This window comes from Perca fluviatilis, chromosome 12 (assembly GCF_010015445.1).
Source record: "Perca fluviatilis chromosome 12, GENO_Pfluv_1.0, whole genome shotgun sequence".
NCBI classification, from domain to species: domain Eukaryota; kingdom Metazoa; phylum Chordata; class Actinopteri; order Perciformes; family Percidae; genus Perca; species Perca fluviatilis.
In genome coordinates this window covers 21215818-21239933 of record NC_053123.1, presented here as the reverse complement: position 1 = coordinate 21239933, position 24116 = coordinate 21215818, and the positions used below count along the sequence as shown (strand labels likewise).

Sequence of the window (24116 nt, the reverse complement as noted above, 5' to 3'; positions counted from 1 at the left end):
TTAGTTTGTGTAATTTGTTTCTGACTTCACCAGGCTTGGTCAGTGCTCAATATACTACTGTGATTGAAGTAGTTAAATAAAAGATGTCATTCATATAAATTCATGCATTACCTAATTTCATCATCACATACAGGCCTGGCCTCCAGGAAAGAACATTTAGTTTAATCTAATCTTGTGTTGTTCATACTATACAATGATTTATTGCTTGTCTTTGTTGAATAATACAGAAGACAAAGAGCTTAAAAAATAATCGCATATTAAAATAAAAAAGAAAATGCAATTAGATTATTTTCCTAAATCGTTCAGCCCTAATAGAAACAGGAGAGCTGAGAGAGTGAGAATAAGTATTTAAACTGTTTAAATTTTAAGCCAAAGCATTGGCCAGAGATGAACATGATGGCATGGAGATAACATCATGTGTTACCTTTTCTGCCCTCAGCTGAAGGCAAAAAAAGAAACCGAAGTTGTTCATATGATTTAGAGGTGTCAGGAAAAACTGTTCTTGTCCATAATAGGGAGCATTTAGCCAGGTGTTACATTCCTTGTGTTGGACTTGCTGTTGGAATTTGTGCATTTAAAGCTAGAGGCTAAATTGATAACAGATATTCACCATTTAAAAATAATCAGTATTGTTTAATAACAGTCTATCAAATGACAATGTGAAAACAGTAACCTTTTACAAGGGGCTGCTTGTAGTGAGTGAACCTACAGAGAATATTGACCCGATTCCACAGCCCCCCTCGGCTTTACAGAGCTTTGTAGTTAGTTTTAGCTTATTGTTTAGCTGTCCGGCCCACAACTTTACTGTTTTGGTCCACTGTCCCCGCGCTCATACTGCCGTTTTAGGCAGGCAGCTGCAGCACTGTACACCGCCTGCTCAGCCCCAAACCGCAGACAGACAGTTACCGACTAACTGGTGAACATAGTTAGCATTTAGCAGCTAAAGAGCAGATATTTCTCTCAGGAGTAAAACACAGAGCTAAAAGAGAGTGAATTTTGGACTTACATTCATCAGGTGGCAAGGACTCCAAATACATGATAATGTTGCTCTGTAACTGCTTGATGTGCAGACAATAAATTAATTAGAATAGGCTGCTTCCTAAATTGTTGAACTATTTCTTTCTTCCTCCACTTTTTGTTTCTGAAACAATTAGGCCAATTCATTGTCTCTGATTACATTTGTCTATCAACTTCTCCAAATCAATCAAACATGCCTTAATTTAAAATATGCTTCCTGGAAGAGGTGGAGAGGGCAGTATAGAAAGAAAAGAATATGAATCATCCCCTCTTACTTGTGGGTGGTTGTTTTATTATACTCATTCTCATAATGTTTTTTCTACTGGCAGAGGTGGCTGTCAGTTCTGATGCTGTGAAAGAGTGGAGGCATACAGCGATCTTATGCAGTGTCTTGTTCTGCTAATGTTGAAACATGGCTTTCAAGAACTAACATATGTAGTCCATGTATACATGGAAAAGAGATGTAGCTTGACTTAAAGGGGTGATAGAATGCAAAACCGATTTTACCCTGTCATAGTTGAATAACGACAGTTCGGTGGGTAAATAGGACATACATAGAAGCTCAAAATCCCATTGACACCCTTTTACTATGAAAATTTCATATTTTGAAACTGCCGCTGAAAACGGGCGAATCCCAACAAAGCTGGAAGTTGACGTCAACCTCCCAAAAACCGGAACCTTTGTCAGCCCATGGGTGTATTAAGAGAACGGTCACGCTCCAACATTTACATAGGCTACACAACTGACCTGAGATCAGTTAGTCTTCTGAATCTAGGTCGCGCAGATCTCAGAAAATGTATACATTGTTCATATGCTATTTTACCATTAAATTCACTTCTGAGAATTTTTTTTGCGAAATCAACTACTTAGAGGGACAAAAACGGCGCGTTTTACGAAAATTGATGTCTAATTGCAAATTTTGTCCGACTGTGTCGGACTTCAGAGGCTGGTGCTGCCTGTGTTGCCGCCTCGCCGCCCGGCCTGCCTTCCTCCACAGACCTCGTGTAACACTGTTACATTACACATTTGAACCCACACCCCCCCCCCCCCAACACCCCCCCCCCCGGACTACTACCAAACGCTGCCAGCTCTGGACAGAGCTCCAGGGCCTGCAACTCCCCTCTTCCTGCTAGCTAGCTAAATGCCCGGTGTATGTGAGTGAAAGCGGGTCAGCGAGCTTGTTACGCCAGCATTCTCTTACCACAGATTCTAGTTAATCTTATAATGTGTGTAATTATAATGTGTTGAGTTATTTAAACAAACGATTGGGAAAATAAACCGCTTGTCCATGAGTCTCATTGATAGAGCCTGCGGCTGGATGGAGCTCTATCAATGAGAGCTAGCGCCTCCTCTTAGAATTCCTCTGGAATTCACAAATATTCATTAACTTGAAATCGGACACCGTTGTTAGCTTTATAAAAAATATAGTTAGATGTTGTATAAGTGGCGTGGCGAAATTCAAACTGTAAATATACTCGAATTACGACCAAAAATGAAGCTAACTAGCCGCAATCTGTACACATAGGATTGAAGGGACAGTCGCGCTAACGAAACCCTTACAGCTCACAAATATTCATTAACTTGAAATCGGACACCGTTGTTAGCTTTATAAAACATATAGTTATATGTTGTATAAGTGGCGGTCGAAATTCAAACTGTAAATATACTCAATTACGCCAAAAATGAAGCTAACTAGCCGCAATCTGTACACATAGGATTGAAGGGACAGTCGCAGCTAACGAAACCCTTACAGCTCACAAATATTCATTAACTTGAAATTGGACACAGTCGTTAGCTTTATAAAACATATAGTTAGATGTTGTATAAGTGTGGACGTAAATTCAAACTGTAAATATACTCAAATTACGACCAAAAATGAAGCTAACTAGCCGCAATCTGTACCATAGGATTGCAGGGACAGTCGCAGCTAACGAAACCCTTACAGCTCACAAATATTCATTAACTTGAAATCGAACACAGTTGTTAGCTTTATAAAACATATAGTTAGATGTTGTATAAGTGGCGTGACGAAATTCAAACTGTAAATATACTCAAATTACGCCAAAAATGAAGCTAACTAGCCGCAATCTGTACACATAGGATTGCAGGGACAGTCGCAGCTAAACAAACCCTTACAGCTCACAAATATTCATTAACTTGAAATCGGACACAGTTGTTAGCTTTATAAAACATATAGTTAGATGTTGTATAAGTGGCGGACGAAATTCAAACTGTAAATATACTCAAATTACGACCAAAAAATGAAGCTAACTAGCCGCAATCTGTACACATAGGATTGCAGGGACAGTCGCGCGCAACGAAACCCGTACAGCTCACAAATATTCATTAACTTGAAATCGGACACCGTTGTTAGCTTTATAAAACATATAGTTATATGTTGTATAGCTAAGTGGCGTGACATGTGTGTAACATTTGGTAAGAGATTGCTGGTGTAACAAGCTCGCTGACCGCGCTCTCACACGGGCCATTTAGCTAGCAGGAAGAGAGGAGATGCAGGGCCCTGGCGCTGTCAGGGCAGCGGCGTTTGGTAGTAGTCCACCAGCCCAAACGGTGACTTTGCGCGGGTATGAGGTGCTGTGGCCCTGCAGCCGCCGGGAGCTCAATCGAGCTTACAGCAAGCCGGGTCTGTGGAGGAAGGCAGGCCAGGCGGCGAGCCCTAACACAGGCAGCTGAACTCCGACACACAGTTTTACCAAATTTGCAATTAGCCATCCATTTTCGTAAAACGGCCCATATTTGAGCTTTATATCGTTGATTTCTCGCATAAAAAGTCTCAGAAGTGAATTTGGTAAGGAAACATTGCAGTGTCTGGAATATGAGATTCTGTCGCGTTTCCTAATGTATGTGTATTGGAGATTCGCTCAACTCAACTCAGCACACCAACCTCTAATGTTGGTATGGCGAAGTGCCAACCAATCAGCGGGCGTCTCTATTGTGTGTGTACGGGGCTAAGGCTCAACCAAGCACGCGCGCAGCTCATCTAAATATTCATGACCATACCATATTTGGAAGAAAAGCTCTTGTTACAAATAGGGCCAAAACACAGGCATGCATAAGGGCCAATAAAATATCAACCAGGCCATTTTCAGCCCAACTAATGTTACATACCCCATTAGGAGACCATAAGGAACAGTGTGAAATACCCTATAAAATTATTCTATCACCCCTTTAAAGAGTTTCACTATTCCATTTCTGTTTTCGACATACTGTTCGGTCTCCCTGTGGACATCAGCACAAGGTTATATAACATAGACAAACAAACATGCGGGATACCAAGCAGGATATTAACAACTCTCTGCTCATGCTCCTTAGGAAGAGTTCTCACATGTCTTTGAAAACCTGGATAAATTTAGACTGTTTTTTTAGTCAGTCGTGGAAAATAACAGTCACTCATGGAAAATAAATAACATTAAATAAGTAAAATGTCCCAGGAAATGTTTTCTTTCCTGAAAATATTAGTTTCATCATTTCCATTCTCACCATCATCCATCTTGTGACAGATCACATTAGGTTTGCTGAACACTCTTAATCATCTGAACAATTAGTGGATTCATTATTAGTCAATCCACAGACAATTAAGCAGCTGCTGTTTTCTTAATAAATTCATTTCAGTTGATTTTCATTGCAAAAATAGACATTCAGTAGTTCCAGGTTCTCAAATGTGATAACAATTGTGATGTGATTGATACTTCTCTTTGTCATGACTTGATAAACTAATGTCTGTTGGTTTTGGACTGTTGCTTGAAAAAAAAAACTAGTACTTTAATTATGTCATGTTGGGCTCTGGGAGATTACAGTGGACATTTGTCTAAATTTTTAAACATTTTATCCACAAAAACAATGAATTCATTAATCAAGAGAACACTTGGCAGATTAATTGATTAAGAAAATAATTCTTACTTGCAGCACAGTGTTTTTTTGCTACTTGCTAAGTTGTTTTATGACTCTGCCTCCATCGTTATCTCACATTTAGTCCACTTATTAGCCATTTAGTTTAAGATACTTACTGCATAATTCTTTGTCATGGTATTAGTGTGGAGACCTTTCTTCAGCACAGCTTCTGTGCAAGCCCCTAAGAGGTGTGGGGAAAAAAACTGAACCTAAAAAAGAATAAAGGAAATAATGAATGTATGAATTGTTATCACTTTCAGTAGGACATCATTTACATGATTCAGTTTGTATAATCCACTTTAAATCTTGTTCTTGTTTGTGGCACAGACTATTGAAATATTAACTGTGACTGTCTAGTCAACAGTTGACTATATTTAAATGACCTAAGTAAATTATCCACATCTGTACTTGGGCGATGACGTTTTAAGGCGATCAACAGGTCTGCATTGCATTGCACCATTTTTTCTGCATTGCTCATGCTACATGAGTCTGTACTCTCTGGGGTACCTCACCTGATCAAAGAGAATAATGCAGGTCCATAGCCGAGGGAGCAGTAGAGAGAAGAGCGATTGAGCAGAAGGTACAAAGACGAGGTAAAGCTCAAGCTAGGATAGAGTCAACAGTGGTTTGTGTGTTTTACACTTTTGTTTTAAGACTATTTTTGTACTGAGCTTCTGCATGAGCTAACTTTATTTTACAACATATTTTTTTGTAATTTATCCCGAGAGTAGGTAGTTTTAAAACGAAGTTGGCAGTAACTTTATTTCCTTATACGTACAGTATAGGATCATCACTGGTGGTACTCCCTGCATATTCATCACATATGAAGCATATATATATATAGTGAATTTCCTCAAAGATGGAAATTGTGCACACAACACAATTGCACACAGTAGACACACTTGTTTAGTTTCCCTCCCATGTTACTTTATTAAGAGACAAAATCTACTGCCATATACTGTATTGCTTGCAGGGATCCACACAGATGCATGGTGATGTATGTGATTACCTGCATGAAAGTGTGAAGCTGGATGTTAGCACAAATGCTTTGTTTTTTCCTTATTCGGTCCTCTTATAATCCATACATATTCCAAAATAAGACCCACACTGAGGTCTGTGGATTATCCAGAGTAACTGGGGCAACATTTTTGGAAAGAGACATTGCTGTTGAGTTTTACAAAGATAGCTTTTTGCACCACAAACCAAATGTTATTCCATTACCTCCATTGTATTGGGGTGGTAGCAGAAAACCTGAACAAATAGAACCAAAACTTTCTGCATGGCTAGATACTACAAGGCAGAGAAAATATATATTTTGTGGAGTGCTTGTGAACTGCCCATATTCACCTTGTGTTTTAGGTAAGAATAAAATAAAAAACAAAAAACTACATTATGGCTCCAACACAGGGTGACTTTGTTTTCACAGTTTATGCATTGTCTGTGTATTTACTTTCCACTAAAAATGCACGATCCTTCAGTTAGGAAAGGAGCTGTGTGAGGGCTGTGAAGAGAGCGAGAGTAATGGGAGGCTCGTAGGAGTACAAGACAATTTAAAAGTCAACCCACACCAACGCTGTAAACAACACAGCATTTCATGAACAGAAGCAAAACAGCATTAACTGGTTCACAGAGGTACCCTTGTGTTTTCATGTGTTGAAGATTGTTAGTGCATGTGGCCTAGATTGCTTCCATTAAGAGTGAAATGACAGTGTTGAAATGAAAATTATGTGATGTCCAGTAGTCCCCAGTTAGAGCAACAGCGGTTGCACGTTGTAAAGTTTGTGTCGCTTTTGCGGTCCTCTCTTTTTCATACAACTCGTGCATTCTGCTTGTGATGGTGCGAGGGAATCTCATACCTGCCGTCATTTGTTGCGATTCTCAGAATGTTTCTCAGACCGACGTCCGCCACAAAACAAATCGGGCTGCAGTCTGTAGCTATCCATTTCGCTATGGCATTTGTTAGCTTCTCTTGCCTTTGTTTATCTATACTTCCCCCACATGCTGCATCTAACGTAGTCTGCCGAAGCCTCGCGCCACTGTTTGTTTCGTTGAATGATTTGCTGGTATCAACTGTGTGTATTTCATTTAGGTGAGTCAGTCTGGAAGTACTCCGGTGATAAGAAAATTCAACTTTGCAGTGAACCCCCAATTGGTCATCATCCGTGCACCAGAACATTTCAGGATTTTGGTCAGACATTTCATGTAAAATCGGTGTTCTTAACTCATCATAATACGGACAATACAGGAGAAAATTTGATTTGTTCTCAACTTCTCCTAGTTCACATAGTTCGCACAACCTTTTATCTTCTTGGATGTTTTTGAATCTACCTACTTCATAGTATATTAAGAAGTGACGGTTTGTTGAATCTGACTTTGCAGTCGTCTAGCTTGCTTTCTTGTAAAAAAAAAAAAAAAAAAGTTCTGCAAACTTGTTGCAGTGATATTGATTTTTATTTTAAAAAAAAGAGTAATAAGAAACCCCATTCTTTCTTTTTATTTCCTATAATGTGGCAACATCCTGATGAGTTGGTGAAGTGAATTGATATCGATTGCATAAAGTGTGAGTTTGTTGCATAGCGTATGTTTTATTGCTCCTAAAGATAAACTCTTTACACTCCCGCTGATTCTTTACAGGAAAAAGACAGAATGTGTTCTCCTGATAATAGGTCCCAAACTTCTGAACAGGAAATATTTCGACCCAACAAGGTCTTCCTCATGTGTGGCTCATGCTGTGGTTTGGTTGGAGGTCTCCCATATAGCATCTGCCCTAGATACACCACCTGTTGTTGTGAACATGTTTTTAAAGATTATAGGGATGGCATGCCATGGTGACCAACCAATTGGATACCCTAGTTTTAGTACCAATACAAATCCCTTTTTCTATTTAATAAAAAAGCTTCACAGATGCATGTGTTTAATTTTGTCATAACATTAAGGAACCATACGTTAACTTTGCCTAATTAAAATACAGTCCACTTCAATACCAGGGTTCAACAATAATGGTTGCCCGATGGCCCGGTGCAAGTAAAACGCCACTTCAGGCAAGTAAATATAACAACCCAGTTGCCCTTTTGGTTATCATCGTATCATAAATGACGTCATCGTTCTCTTGCCCAGCCGGAGAGTGCTTGTTAAATAATTTGAATGTGCCGTGGTGCTTGAAGGTTTTTTCCAATCTTTTTTTACCCTTTGACGCTTTTTTTACCCTTTGACTTTGGTTTGATATTTTTTGACAGTTTGATGTTTTTTTCGACCCTTTTTTCTGCATTTTTAGACCCTTTTGACTTTTTTTTGGAGGTTTGACATATTTTTTCATTTTTTTTAGTTTTGACTTTTCTTTTTGACGCTTCTTGACACTTTCACTATTTTCTTTTAACATTTTTTAGGGGCCAGTAAAAATTGACTGACAGGACAAGTGAAAAAAAACAACTTAATTTTGAACCCTGAATACCCAGCCATACTTATAGGAAGTATAGCCATACCCGTAACCAACATTACCATTTTGGTGTAGCAAAGTGAGCAACATCGCTCTCATTGCAAAAATGCATAAATAGCACATTGTTTATTTATATTTTGACTAATTATCTGTTCCTAATTTCACGTGATCACTTCATAATTCAGTCTCTGGAAAAACTGAAGTTATGTTGACATTAATTATCTTATTTCCATATCAAAATTGGAATCTTGTAAGACTCATCAAGATGTGGTTTGGGAAGCTGTAGAGAAGCAGGTTGGTCAGAATATAACTGTATTTCTCTTCATAACCCTGCTTGCAGATGTAAAATGAAATGAAATCTCTGTACTCCTCACTTGCCTGACTCTCATGGGTATTCATTCATAAAGAGCAAACAGCATCTTTATACTCCGGATGTTTATAATATGTGATCACTCCTACATTCATAGCAAGTGTATCTTCTTGCTGCTTCTGTTAGATTGCCTCTGGATTGCTTAATTGACTGCATTGATTATATGGGGGTGTAAGAAAATCTAAAATGCAGGACTTGTTTCGCTGAGGGCATTTTGTCTGTTTGATTCCACAAGCTGCTCATATTCAACGGAGTATATTTTCCAAGCCAATAAGACACTGCAGTGTAAAAAATGTTTCTTGCCTCCAGTCTCAAAATGCTCGATATGGCATAGAGCATCTCTTGTTCTCTGCACAGCCTGCAGCACTTGGATGGTCTTGTTAAATTCAACCGTGCTTCAGGTGAAAGTGAAGAAAACTACCAGATAACTGTTGTGTTTCTCTCCATATGTTGACAGGACATAGATTTGCAAAGCTTGGTGGGAAGAAAACACCAAGTTTAGTCAGAATGTAATATGAGAAGGTCCTTGGATATATGCTTTATGATGAGGGGTTAAAAAATAAATGAAAATGTACAGAGTTTAGTACAGTTAATTTGAAAAGCATCCAGCTTATAGCCACTGTCACATCTTTGTTGTTTGACCTGGAAGTGACCTGTTCTTCCACATTCATACTTTATTTCTCATCTCTCTCTCTCTCTCTCTCTCTCTCTCTCTCTCTCTCCTCTCTCTCTCTCTCTCTCTCTCTCTCTCTCTCTTTCTCTCTCTCTCATTCTCTCTCTCTCTGTCTCTCTCTCTCTCTGTCAGACACAAACACAACATCCCCTCTGGTTTTTCTCTGTCTCTTCAAGTTGAGTGAAAACAAGCAACATTGTACATCAAAGCTGTGTTCACTACATTGGCCCCACTGTGCTTTACAGTGCTTGTCTTTTGTTGTTGTGCCAGGGGACATAGATACCAGACTGTCACATACAGAGTTAAAAAATAGACAGTCCTTCCTACTTTACCTATGGACCAAAGGTTTAAAAAAGGATAAAAAGGCATGAGGAAAACTATGCTAATAGATGATGGCTTGCAGCAGAAAGAGGTTGCGTAGAGAGGATTGTGTTATAAACCTTACAGAGAACAAGCTGCCCAGAAGAGACGCTTCATCATGTGTTTAGAGTGCAGGGAGTTGTGCAAAGTGAAGCGCCGCACTGTTGTGGAAGGAGGTAAAGTGGCCATCAAGGAGTAGAAAAAAACCACCAACAAGTTTGAAGTCAGCTATTTATAGCTGAAGAGAAGAGAAATAAAGTAAGAAGAATTGCAGTGCAGGAGGGATTCAACATTGTTTATTATCTTCAGCAATCATTATGATAGAATAATATCAAATTAACATGATGCACTACTCTGTGCCTAAAATAAGCAGATACTAATTAAAACAGCTACTCACATAATGTGATCTCTAACAGATTAGGGACTGGAGGTTGATGCTTCAATAAAAAAAATCATCAATACCTATTACCATCTGTCTGCACAGATAATGTGTGATGCAGGGATTAAATAACGGGGGTAATGCACAATCACATAGTGCCGTCACTCTGCTGTCAAAATACGGTCTTAAGTGCATATTATCATGTGAATTTAACATAAATACATAAAATACGTTGATAACACCTTTTTAAAATATTTCCAAGGAGTTTTTGGGGACATTACTGGAGATCTAGGAAAAGGAACACCTTTGTTTCTGCCCAGCACCCACACAGACCACTCTGTGGGTGCTGGGCATATATTGGCCTTTTGTGTAGAATGAAAGTTGATCCTTTGTAAAGAAATATTGAAAAGTGAAGGGATAAAAGTCAAATTATTTTGGGAACGCCCCTTGCCAGTGGAAATGGGACCACCCAGTGACTGTTGTCATGGAGACTCACTCAACAATGTTGGCTTTACTCAGGAGAGGAGGCTGAAACAATGACAGAAAATGAAAGTGATGTGAAAAATTGCTTGTAAAGAGAGGTCGGGAGAAGGAAGGACCAGGTAAAGAAAGAAGGGAATGACACATTTCTGTCATCATCCATTTAGACAAGTTGAGATTTAAGGCATTTGTCGCAACATTGCTGCTGCTTCAGTGGCCGACACGAGTGAACTAGTATCCCTACCATTTAATTTCTCTTTATACTTTTATCATTAGATGGCCAAAAACTGATACAATACAATAGAGATGCAACTAACGATTATTTTCCTTACCGATTTAACTGCAAATTTCTTTTTTATTTAATTGTTGGTCTATAAAATTTCAGAAATATAGTGATGGGTCCTTGCTAAAGCCCAAGGGGCCGTATTCAAATTTCTTGTTTTGTTCAGTCCAAAACCCAAAGATATTCTATTTAGTGTCACAAACAAATTAGCTAATCATCACTATTAAGAAATTGAAAGAGGAGTCTGTTTGACATGACTTGAACAATCAATTAATTTTTTTTCAATACCTTGCTTTACGAAATAAAAACATGATTTCTACAAAAGAGAAGCCAAAAGCCTTTAAAGTTATTTTGGTTCCATGTCACTTAGCACTTCTATAAAATATCTTCCAAAAACTTTAAGATCACTTCTTGTTTTGTAGGCTTTCAGGCAAATCATTTTCCATGGGAAGCAATCAATACACTAACTAGTCAACATTATAAGCTTTTAATATGAGTAAACATGCCGGATATAATTTGGTGCTTTTGGGAAGTAATGTCCTCTGTGGAGTCAATGCAATCTGTCCGTAAAAGTCGGGATCCAGCTCAGCTCCTGAGACTCATGAGAACAATCAGCTGTTTTTGTGCTAGAGCAGCAAGAATTAAACTAATATATTTATATATAATGTATATCTATAAAACGTTTACTAAAGTCTCTCAATTACATGGGAAAGCAGCATGGTAATATGTGCGTACAACCCCGTTTTCATTTGCACAGCATAAAACTTGTGTACACAACATCATATTAATAACAAACATATTGTTTTAAGGTCTAATGTAATTATGAATGTCTGCTGATCAGATCGCTTGTAATCATCATAATATAGAGCTGGACTTTTTAGGGATTTTGTTTCTGTCCTAGGTTGTTAGATTGCGCTACGTGCTATGGTTTTGGGAATAGTTGAGTTTGATAAAGAAGCTTTGTCTCTGCAGTCATATGGTGAGGTGGTGATAGCAGCCCTGGCTCTAACTGTGTGGTCTAAGTGTGCCTTCTTCTCGGTCCTATTTTGAGCCGACAGCGAGAAACCCTCTTGGTGTTGTATTTGAAATGTCTTTGTGGGTGTTTGGGCTTTTTGATGGCATCCACTTATATGGCACCCATTTTTGCCTCTAAAACTGAAGAAGAGCAACCACTAACCTTACCACAGAGAGGCAGATAAGCTTATGTCATATACCACACCCTCAGTTTAGGGCCTGTGAGATGTACTGCATGTGAATGAGTGATGAGTGTGTTGGAGTTGTAAACTATTGCCAGTTTAACAATATAGCTGTCAATCTGTTTTTTGACTTTGAGTGTAAGAGGGCGAAATTCGGCAGCAGCTGTATGTGAAAAACGCTGACTGGATGACAAAGGCATCTAATTCTGCACCGGCCTGGTTTTGTTAATAGAGAATAATCATTCTGTAAAGAAGACCATTAGGCCTCTTTAAATCACAGAGCCATGTCCAGAGTGGCTGTAATAGTGCGAGTCTGGCTTCCTCATGTTTCAATCTGTTCAGCCCACTCCAAATGGTTTGGACACTGATTGCCAGTAGGGAGTAAAGCAGTCCTCCTTTCTGTGAGAAGCAACTACTGCAAACAGCGTGGAGTGAAGGGGGTGAAAATGTCCCCCATTGGCTGAATTCTGTCTGTCTTTGACCGGAATGCCAAACACAAAAAGCTCTGCCAGACGTTTTCTTTTAACATCCCCTCTTTTTATAAACCTCTTTTACTTTCCCTTTCTTTTTGTGCAGTTTTGAAAGAGCCTGTGAGCGTTCCCCCCTCAGTGAAGGGTGTTGTGAAGTGCTGGTGAAGCCCAGCTCAGCAGTCTGTCGCTCATCTTTCCTCTTTTAACTCTCATCAGAGGAATGGGAGGGTCATGGGGGGCATGGGCTCTAAGGCTTTTCTCTTTTTTTTTTTTTTTTTTCTTTTTAAACCTAGTCTCCCCCCAAATCTGTTTGTTTTCTTTTGTGTGTTTGTATGCTCTCTCACAGGAAAAGCGTTTTTTGTTCAACCATCTGCCTGTTTGTTAACCATATCAAGGAAACTGAGTTAGTGGCTCTGATTAAATGACGAATGTATCATAAAATGTTTAGTGGATCCAGTTTTCACCCACAGTAAAGTGAAGCACAAATGGTTTGAAACAAGACTTTCAGATAGATTTTTGTAGCTTGTGGATTTCATTGGCATGTCTAGAATGACTGCACATTACCATCAGAATGAGCAATGGTATGGCTGACTCTCTGACATGATTGCCCATTGAGGAGGATGGTCTTGATTTGGAGCGGCATTCACATCATGCTGTCTAATAAGCAAGGTTGTCAAGGAGACAGAAATTGGTATCATGGGTGAGGGGAAATAGTCATAAGTACCCATGCTGGGATGGGAGAATATGTTATTCTGCCAATTTAGAGGTCACAAGTGGAAATAAATTACACTAAGCTAGAACTAATTGTGTTCTGAGATTATTTTACAGGGTGCATTCACACCTTACCTGATTTTGTTTGGTTTTTAACTCTGGTGTGTTTGCCTGTTTGGTTTGCTTCGTTAAGGCTGATGTAAAAGCCATCAAACGAACTCTGGTGTGGACCAAAAAGACCTCAAAAAGTGAGTCTCAGTAACTATAACATAATATTACCGTAAAAGGTGCCTCGTTTCTACCTGGTTGTCATTATTTATAAAATAAGAATAAGATTGAGTCAGGACTAATAATGCTCATAGTTGTGTCATTTAGTGAATTCTTTGTGAAGAAAAAAAGTGCAGCATGACTTGCTGTTAGTCATCAGAATTTTCCCATGTGGGTACAGGATATCCTCACCAAAATTTTCCAATGAATGAGTTATCCCACAGATGTCTTTATGTTTACCGTTTGTTTATAAAAAGCCTGTGTGATCACAAACCAGACCAAAACTAAAAGGCAACAAAATGCTTCTTCTTTTTTTAGCTTTTTTGTTGTTGTTATGCATTTCTGCATGACAGCAATAACCTTTTGAATCTAAAGCCAGGAGTTAATACCACTGACATTTCTGGTCTACTTTGTATTTCCATATCTCAAATGTAGTGACAGTAATACCATGGAACATTTTCCCAACAGACATCATCAGGTTTGCTCATCTATCCATCCTCACCAGGAGGAATAAATGCAATTAAAGGAAAGGAAAGTAATAGCCTGGTCTAATCCAGTAGCTGTAGCCTGAGGCAGATAGAGGCCACAGCACGTTCACATACCTCCTGTCTCCTGTAAGAGTTGACGTCACCGTCCCTCATCTTGTCATAAATCTGTCCTTCCACTTCTATTTCCTGAGCTCTCCAAAGTATCACAGCTGCTGCCTTTCTTGTTTCGTCCTGTACGTTGATGACCTTTCCACCTTCTTCCTTCTGCTGCCTTTGTTGCTGCAGTAAAAGTTGTCATATAATGGAAAGTTGAGTAGCTTAACTTATGGTGAACTTGACATAAACTCTCCCTGTGGTGTGTTGCACAACTCCCTTCTTTTCCCTCCTCTACTGTCCCTGTCCCGGCCTGTGAAGAAATCCAGTTTGACAGCTTTAGTGACAGCAAGCAGAGGCACTTTCACAAGTTCAGCATTGTACTATGCAAGCTGTTGCACTTGAATTTTTACTGCTTGTTGTAGAGATAGAAAGCAGTTATTAGACACTCTCATGCAGTGACACACAACCCGGCTTTTGGTTGTGACTGTAATGTAAGAATGTACTCAGTGATGGCTGCGCTGTCTCTGTGGTTGTGGCCTAATTGAAGTGGAATTGAATATCTTGGGTTGAAAAAACAGCCAGCGCTTTAGAGTGCTCCCATTTGCATTTCATAAAATGTAGCCACACAGAAGATATCAATCTTTCCACCAGCAATGGAATCTTTTATATGGTCTAATTTGTGCAGCTACACTTCTCATCAGTCATAATTCTCCTTTGTGGTTACACTTCATCTGTGCTTTGCCCTTTCATTAAAGAATAAAGTGGAGGTCACAATACAAGTAAGGAAATATAAAATCTTGCATCTTAAATGTGTCTAGTCTTTGGAAACATCTTGTTGTCCACATATGGATATACTCACCCACCTGCTTTCTCTCTAATGCATACAATTATCAGTACTGTTTTTTTTTCTCCATTTAACTGTATTTTGCGCAGCAGGGTTGTTTTTTTATTCAGAAACACAATATATGTTATAAATGTCTTAACCTAGCACCATTCATAAACGGCTCTATAAAAAGTATTTAAATGAAATTGGGTTGTAGAGGATATTTAACTGTCAGTTTAAGCTCCTGAAGGTTGTTGCTGCCACACAGCGTGCCACAACAGCTGATAGCCTTACATGAGATTAGATATGAAATAGATGGTTTTCTTTGATTATTCAGACTGAGCAATTGCTGACACAAAAGCTTTACAAAATGACTATTCGTTCTGTATCTTTGAATTCCCCCTTATCTTCACAGAAATTCATCTGCATTTTTACTTCCCTTATTTATTCCAGTGATCTTGTTTCCAGCTGCAGACTCTTAACTTGGCAGTGCGCTAAATATAAATCGGATTGCACGGATAGTTCTCCTACCGTGAGATGCCTTTTATCACAATAAAGATTCTCACTACTACTTGAGCTAAATTACATCAAACCTTTCTGATCGCTTTATGTATCTTCCTAAATATATTTGTGAACAGATACATGTAATTCCTCAGCAGTCAAGGTGGTCCAGCAAACCCATGTCAATTTACCTCACCTAAGGCCTGTGAAATAGAGCATGTAATCGCTCTCTGTACGTCTCAAAAACTAATAGCCAAGGTTTTGCGTTTGTGTGTGAGAGAGAGAGAGAGAGAGAGAGAGAGCATTGAAAATAAGCACATACATTGATTTTGCATGTGTGTGCTGCTCTCTACCAAAGAAGCCATTTCAGAAGTGCGTTTTTGGGATGAATGTTGCATTTGAGAGTGACTGTTACTCTCCTGAAACCTGTCGGCCTTATCACGTTTGTCTTACAGTCGTCACAGTTTGTTTTACTTGCTATCTTGGTATCTTCTTCAGTGGTGTCTTGTAGATGTTACTTTGTAAAGTCACACGTTTGTAAAGTGATATTACTCTGTACGTTACAAATAAGCCTAATAATACATTTACAGACTAAAGGTACAAATACCCATGATCAACCAATCTACCCCCTATAGTGGCTGTTTGAAGGTTTGGCAATGTTTACAAGGGACTGTCTGGACCAGTGTCTTTTTATTTATTTATTTTTTTAACTTTACCCTGTTTAATTGTTCCTATGCTAATGATCACTCTGATGCTTTATGTATGTGGAAGTTGGTAAAGTGTGTTACTCCTTGGCTCACCCCAGCCCTTGTCTTCTCCACAGGAGGACTCCATGAAAGATGACGGAGGAGGTGATTGTTGTAGCCAAGTGGGACTACACGGCCCAGCAGGACCAGGAACTTGACATCCGTAAAAACGAGCGTCTTTTCCTCCTGGACGACTCAAAAACCTGGTGGCGTGTCCGCAACGCCGGCAACCAAACGGGCTATGTGCCATCAAACTACGTTGAGCGCAAGAACAGCCTGAAGAAAGGCTCACTGGTGAAGAACATCAAAGACACACTGGGTAAGAAGAATTTAGTTTCACTCTGCTTAGAAATCAAAAGGTCGCCTGTGTGTTTTAAGTTGAATGTCAGTAGATTATTTTCAGTAGAAGTGGAAAATCTCTTCACTTCCTTTTCAATACTCTGCTCCCTTTTAGAGGAGATAAGATGTGGTCATAAACGGTGGTCAGTTTGTGTGCATTCATGTGAATCTTCTCAGAAGTAAAATGATTCCCCCACTGTGTCTCTGCTGGGAGCTGTCACTGTGCACTACAGGGATCCTGTTACGTTGGCTGTTGCTCTCAGCTGTCAGCACACTGTCTCAGTCCCCAGTCATGACTTGAATACATTACTTTATGTAGTCATAGCTGCCACTTATGAGAGGGACTGTCAGTGCATTCAGAATGAGTGTATATAGCTCAAGAGTTATTTTTACTTTAATGGAATTGGGCAAGACAAAAACTAAAGCTAAATGGGCTATTTATAAGCTACTCAAAAATAAAGGGGGCTTTCAGTTCTTTTATAGCCAGCTGTAAAAAAAATTGCGTGCGTGTGACGCACATAGCTCCCCCACATGTCAGTAAGCAGTGGCTTTAACCGTTTCCCATCACAATTATCTTGTGTTGCTATTTTGATTACCGGTGAGCTGTGGCCTCTGAGCCTTTAGCCGCAGCTTCAAAACATCTGTATAAGGCATCATGAAATTGGTTTAATTTATTTTGACTGATAGTGAGACAAATTATCTCATAAGGCTTTCCAACAGCATGATCTAATTTCTTTTTATGATTTTAGTATTCGAAGGTAGGGGCACAAAATGATTAGGTCTTTTGAAGATGAGCCTATGAGATGGTATCATATAGATGTGTGCTAAACTCGGAAGTGTATTGATATATAGTTCAAGTCAAGAATGAAATAATTAAGCTAAAAATGATCAGCTTGCTCTACTTTCTTGTAGCAGGAAAAGCGCAGGCTGGAGCACGACACCAAATCATTCAGAAAGATTCATCTGTTTTGACAATTCTAGCATCAGCTACCACTTTTTGTCAGGCTGGTAGAGGAAGAGATAGAGAGCGAGATGTGGGCGAAAATAGAAATGTGGTAGAAATTCTAGCAAGACAGAATGATCAAGAAGTTCAATTGTAATAAAATAGTAACTGTGTGGCCCTGAAAGGCAGGGGGGGTCTGGTGGCCCAATGCGTTGATTCCTTTTGGCTCTGGATACCAGCCCTCTGGGAAACTCTGCAGCTTTATGTGGGCCAGCATGGCACAGCCTGCCACTGTCACCCTCACCAGGGTTCACTGTGTGCAGAGACAACATGCATCTCCCCCTCACTCCCCCACTTCCACACTGTTCCCATCAGCCCCATTCTCTGTCACTGTAGGTTTCTGCGTTTCTATGATTAGTATATTGATCAGTGGAGAAATCAGCAGCCTAATGGTTGTGCTGGAATGACAGATTACTACTCTGTCCCTGCTTTTTTTATATATCGACATTACAGCATTATGGCCTAGTTCCATTTTAGTCTAAGTAGTTTGCTTCCAGCCAGTAGCTCTTAAATGTTAAAAGCCTGATCAAATTCAATAGGCGAGAGAGAACATTTTCATGAAGAGGTGATGAGCAAAAGGTGAGGTCAGGGGCTAATGGAACTTATTCACACACTTAAATAGAGAATTTGATTGGCTGAGAGCGTGATTATTTCATCCCGTCTATAGTCTCTGCCTCTTTTTCTCTCTTTTTCGCCTCTTCACTAAGTCTGCACATTGTGATTTTGCAGATAGTCTGTGATTACTTTTATCTCCAGCTTTTCCTCCTTATCTACTGTGCTTTAATGTGGTTGTATCATCGTCATTCATCCAGGCAGAATTGAATTGTAAATGGCTCCATACTGCTTTGTGCCCCAGTTTCCTCTCTCAGGAAATAAAGTCCGAAATAACTCCGCAAAGGTCCTGCTCATTGCTGAAACTGGGCCAGTACTTACCAGTACAACAAACTGGCAAGTTAGATATCTGTTTTTACATGGCAATAGTGTGAGTGTGTGCGTGGGTGAATGTGAAGCGAATGTGAAGCACTTTGTCCTGTCCTCGGATCAAAAAGCATTATATCCCTGTAGTCCATTTTACTCAGCACTTTCTAATAAACATAGTTATTGTAAGAGTTGAGCGAAATAGCCCCATTTCCTGTTCAAACTTTGAAAAGAGGGAAAAATGTACAGCTGTGTAAAGCACAATATGTGGTCTACAGTAGTTCACCTTTGTTGCATATCATACCTTCTTCCCACATTTTTAGGCATGGTATTGCCATGACTCTGTGGATGGCAATGTTGGTGTGTCTCTCTGACAGTCTGTCAATCTTCTTTTACTTCTTTTTTGTGCATAATTTGTGCCACCAAATGCTGCATGTGCATGCTATGCAAGCCACTGTTTTAGATGATTTTTTATCACAATTTATTTAAATTTTTCTCCTCTAGCCTTTTGGCAGGTTTTACCCACAGTAATGCATGCTTTTATCACTGTGGCACCTGTGGAATATTGAGCAACACTGCTAGGGTTATTTAAATGGCCACATAGCTCATCTGTGATACACTCAAAGTACTTTTTTAAATCACAGCACTCACTGACTAATTCAAATTCTTCATTTAGGGGCCAGGTTGTGCTTTTTCATCATGCCCACACATCAATGTGTCTTGTGGGTGGTGTGGTATTGTGTGGACTCATTTATTACAGTAACTTCCACAACTGCCCTCCACTGTAAGCTATCTAGTGAAGCAATATGCTGCAACATCCTGTCATCTAGGCTTTCATCAACTCACTTCCCTCTGAGTTGAAGTCCTCTGGGCTTGAAAAGCTAGTTTCCTTCCACAAGATAAAGAGGTAGGTGAAGGTTGGGAGTGAATGTGTGGGAGGAGGGAATATAGCCTGCTGCTGCTCTAACCAGCAGGCCAGTGCCTTGAAGTGGAAATGAGTAAAGAAGAAAGGTGTTTGTGTAAGGGTTTCCCTTTGCTCGAGTCAGTGTGTTCGCTGCCTTCTAGGGCATTAACGAATAGGGTACTTTGGTAGTCATCAACTACTCCCCAAAAGTCGACGAATAGTCAAATATTCATGGGATATATATATATATACGGTACATGCCATCTGAGGAAAATGTGTTAATAAGCTAATGACAGCTTATTCCGCAGTACAGCGAATATTCAACTCTTTGTCGACTTTTGGGGAGTAGTTGATGGCTACTAAACTATATTATTCGTTAATACCCTATTACCCACACCGCCCCCTGTTGCACAGCTGATGTAATTACATGCATATTTGATACGTTGCCACTACTTTCTTACTGCACCCTGTTAAAACCACAGATGAACGAATATTTGAAAATAATGCGCCACGTCGATTAGTAGTTTCTAATGGTTGAATAGTTGACTTTTCTGTGAAACCCCTACTGCCTTCTTATGTGTTTCTCTTCTATACCTTGTGGGAGCGACAATCTATACGTGTGTTCACATCTGGCACATCTGGTCTTGAGTGACCACTTGTGGTCAGATCTCACTTACTCATTCTATATGCAAATAAACACATACATTGTTTGCCTTTGCACAAACCAGTAGGCTGGTTGTGTGTGCGTCATACATTTCAGTTGTTACTCTTATATAAATGTTATATATTAGAAATGTGTGCTGAGAAATGGAAAAGTGCTACCCACAGTCTGTGAGGTAGGAGAGAAAGAGGTATTTAAAAGTTATTTTATGTTTCATGTTCACTTATAGGAGTTGTGTTAAGTTACTGCTGAAGACATTTCCCGATTTTGCTGCTTCATAATAAAAGCTTTTAAATAACATAATGGGGGACTTTTATTGTGAAGAACTAATAGGAAATTAAACCGTTCCACAGTTTTACAGCCACTGTTTTGACCACTTTGATTCGTAATTTCCTAAATAGCAAGTGATTGCAAGAAGTTGTGACATAAAAACAGGAATGTCTTTAGTAATATCCTACATATTCATGGATTATGTAACTCTCCGTTGGCTTGCGAGCTGGAAAAGCCAAACTCCAGCCGGGCCAATCACATTGTGTATAGAGTCAGTGGGCGGGCTTAACATAATGACGGCAGAGTTACAACGGTTCCGCGTGAATTCCCTGCTACTTGAAAACAAAGACAATGACTACTGCTGCTGGTGACCAGCGGTCTTTTGAATCGGCTTTGGCTGCGACTCTGGAGACTTGGAGTTAAGCATTTCTTTGAGAAAAGAACAAAGGACGGCACTGAAGTCATTCTTAAAAAAGGAAGATGTGTTCGGAGTTTTGCCGACCGGATACCTTGACCGGATACCTTCTTCATTGCTCTGTTTGGTTGTAGCGCTATCCTATTGCGTGCAGAGGGAATTTGAACGACAACCGTTTATCCCGCCCCTCGGATTGAGCCCTGCCAAAGGTGAGTTCCCAGACCCAACATCTTGATGTGGATCTGGCTTGTCAGGCTAAGAGCAGGCAGCACCTGAACAAAAATTGGGACACGTCACCGATAGTATGATAATGACTTCCAAAACACATGATTCACTCTCAGTGGTGTCTGTGACATGAGAAATACTTGCATAAAACATATACGCGTACACACTGCTAAAAGAATGTGGTCATGTGTAGCCTAAACCACCTCCGAATGTGGGCTGAGTGATCGGATCTCAATCCGTCCTGGGTGCATTGTCACCTGTACGAGCTGTCACATCAGATTTTATTACCAGTTGGAAATGGGGTGTATTTTATTTTTCCGAAGGGACCACCTGAAGTAGGCTCAAGTGTCAACCTTTGTCTTTGGCTCACAGTCAGGAGATACAGAATCACACACACACCTATCAGATATGTAGGATACACGCTGCTATCCATAAACATAATCTGCTTGTTATTCCTGGCTCATCCTTCTGCTTTGCGTTTTTGTCAGCTGTGGCCTCTGATGTGCTTGGTCTACTGTTTGTGTGAGAAACAGCTGCCAAGGGACTCCTCATCTTTCTTCACAGCTCTCCTCCTCTTCCCCTTCTCTCTGCCAACAAGTTTCATGGTACTCTATTTGAACCGAGCAGTTTTCCAAACAATGTAAATGTTGAATTCAGCAATGACATTTCTGTGGCATTTCAGCAGGCTCTGTGGGAAGAACTCGGTGATTAGCTGTCAAGAAACTCACTTCAGTTATTAGTAGCACACATGAGCCTCAACTGTCAAGTGAACGGTTTAAAAGTTGTCAACCACGTAGTGTAACATTATTATTTTGACGTGAATTTAAATGGGAGACCTCCTTGGTTATGTTCAGCTGAGAGACTTTAGAAACTTAGTCTCATTGAAGTGTTACAAACACATGTTTAAAGATGTCTTTGAAAGTACACAAATGGAAAAGTCAGAGACAGGTAAGACAGGAGTAGACTTTGATCTGGGATATGCTTGTCATTATCAAGCCCATGGTGCCTGCTCCACTTTTCATTCCCTGTCTACACAACCTATTTCCGGTCTTTTGATTAGTATAGATGTGTTTACGCCGTGTAGATAGTGTCGACAGAATACCAAGTAGATAACAAGCTTTCATTTCATTGTGTATGAGTAAAAGGACATGGGGCGCTTGCAGCCTCAATTAGTTTCCTTCTGACCTAAACTGTCTCTTCTCCCCGTGGAGCTCAGACCTTTCCCTGCTTTCACAGCCTCTCACCACTGCCCTAATGTGTTTGGATTATACATTTCAATGTAAAAGCTGCTACAATAAATATTTTATATTAATAATGGATCAAATGGCGGTTCTGATCAATGGATGAAATTATCTGTGAAAGGGGTTGCTTGTAGTGACAAACCCATGGAGGATTATCACCTGACACTGCAGTTCCCCTAAATTTTACAGAGCATCTTAAAGCTCATTTTTTTTGATTTTACAGCAAGCTGGTGAACATAGTGGAGCATTTACAGTAGGAGACCAGAACCTAGTAAAAAGACAGTGAATATTGGACTAGCATTCGCAAACATGATTCCAACTGAATGCTAATGGCGCTCCATGTCTCCTGGATGTGTAATTAAGCAACTGTTTTCCAACACTTTTGCAGTATCAAACTTTATATGGTGAGAATATGTCAATGTTGTGTTTACAGTTGTGAAGAAGAAATTAATTTATGCAGGTTTGAAGGTGATTTAAACCACTGCATCACTGAGGTTCTGGGGAATTGAGAAAATCCCACCCCCATCCAGGGGTGGTGATATCATTAATAAACTCCTATGCAGGGAAGTGTTTTGGATACATACACTCGGCACTTTAGAACCTCTAGGTTTAAATGAAGAATTTAATCTGACTTGCTTTCTCTAATGTCAAAGTATGTTAAAGTATAGTATATAAGATGAATATACTTTTATTCCCATTGTACTGTGAACATTTTTAGGTTTGTTTTTATTCACTTTTGACCTGTTTGTGGGCATTTGCCCTTTAATGACTGATTAATGAGTGTGACACCTTGTTTGAGATGGGTGTATCTTCAGATAGCCACCGCCCCTCTTGTGCACAATCACACCTGTTGATGGGCTTCATTGCCCATTCTCTCCAAGGACTCTGATGAAGATGTAACCTTACATCGAAACGTTAGTCACTGTTATGCACCTTAAGAAATAAAACCATTAAGTAAGAAGACCTCTGTGTTGCACCGGCAATTTTTTTGTTATTTTATACTGTTGTGTCCTGCCTTGGTTGCACCGGATTGTTGTGGTCTGCAGAAGCGCAGAGAACTCTCCTTTTTAGTTGATTTAAACCACATAAGTAGAACAAATCGGGTTCTCTTTCTGTGTCACCATTCTCTTTTGTTTCTGTTCATGCTGCAGGTTTGGGAAAAACTAAGAGGAAGACCAGTGCCCGTGATGCATCCCCAACGCCAAGCTCAGACACAGAGTACCCCTCCAATGGCAGCGGGGGCGGAGGTGGAGCTGCTGAAAGGATCTACGACCTCAACATTCCCGCCGTGGTCAAGTTTACCTACACAGCAGAGAGAGATGATGAGCTGACCCTGGGCAAGGGCTCCAGGGTCATAGTGATGGAGAAGTGTAGTGACGGCTGGTGGCGGGGCAGTCAGGCAGGCCGTGTGGGCTGGTTTCCCTCCAATTATGTCCTGGAGGAGCTTGGTGGGGCTGATGACAGAGAGGAAGGATATTCCTCACAGGGCTACCACGTAGGCTCTCAGGGAACTTTGTTGGCCAATGGGCAAGCAGGCGGCCTCGGTGCAGTGCTCCACTTGGTTCAAACACTCTACCCCTTCAGCTCTGTGACCGAGGAGGAGCTGAACTTTGAGAAGGGAGAGGTCATGGAGGTGGTGGAGAAGCCTGAGAACGACCCTGAGTGGTGGAGGTGTAAGAACTCACATGGCATGGTGGGCCTGGTGCCTAAAAACTATGTGGTGGTGCTGGATGAGCGGCCTGGCCTGCCCTCCCCTTCGTCGAGCTCCCCGCAAAACCGCTTGGTGGCACCGGCACGCTCAGGGAAGTTCGCTGGGAGGGACTGGTACTACGGCAAAATCACCAGGCACCAGGCCGAGTGTATACTCAACGAGAGAGGAGAGGAGGGCGACTTCCTTGTACGAGACAGCGAGTCATCGGTGAGTCTGTGGGG

At 40.3% G+C, this 24116-nt stretch overlaps 1 protein-coding gene across 1 annotated transcript in view; it reads left to right on the top strand.

The window, feature by feature from the left end:
• LOC120570262 (cytoplasmic protein NCK2-like) overlaps positions 1-24116 on the top strand; it is a 45542-nt gene that overhangs the window by 17489 nt on the left and 3937 nt on the right. Inside the window, exons 2-3 of the mRNA XM_039818511.1 lie at positions 16286-16527; positions 23336-24102. Of these exons, the coding sequence (XP_039674445.1) occupies positions 16302-16527; positions 23336-24102 (993 nt within the window). The 5' untranslated portion in view covers positions 16286-16301. The remainder of the gene's footprint in view (positions 1-16285; positions 16528-23335; positions 24103-24116) is intronic.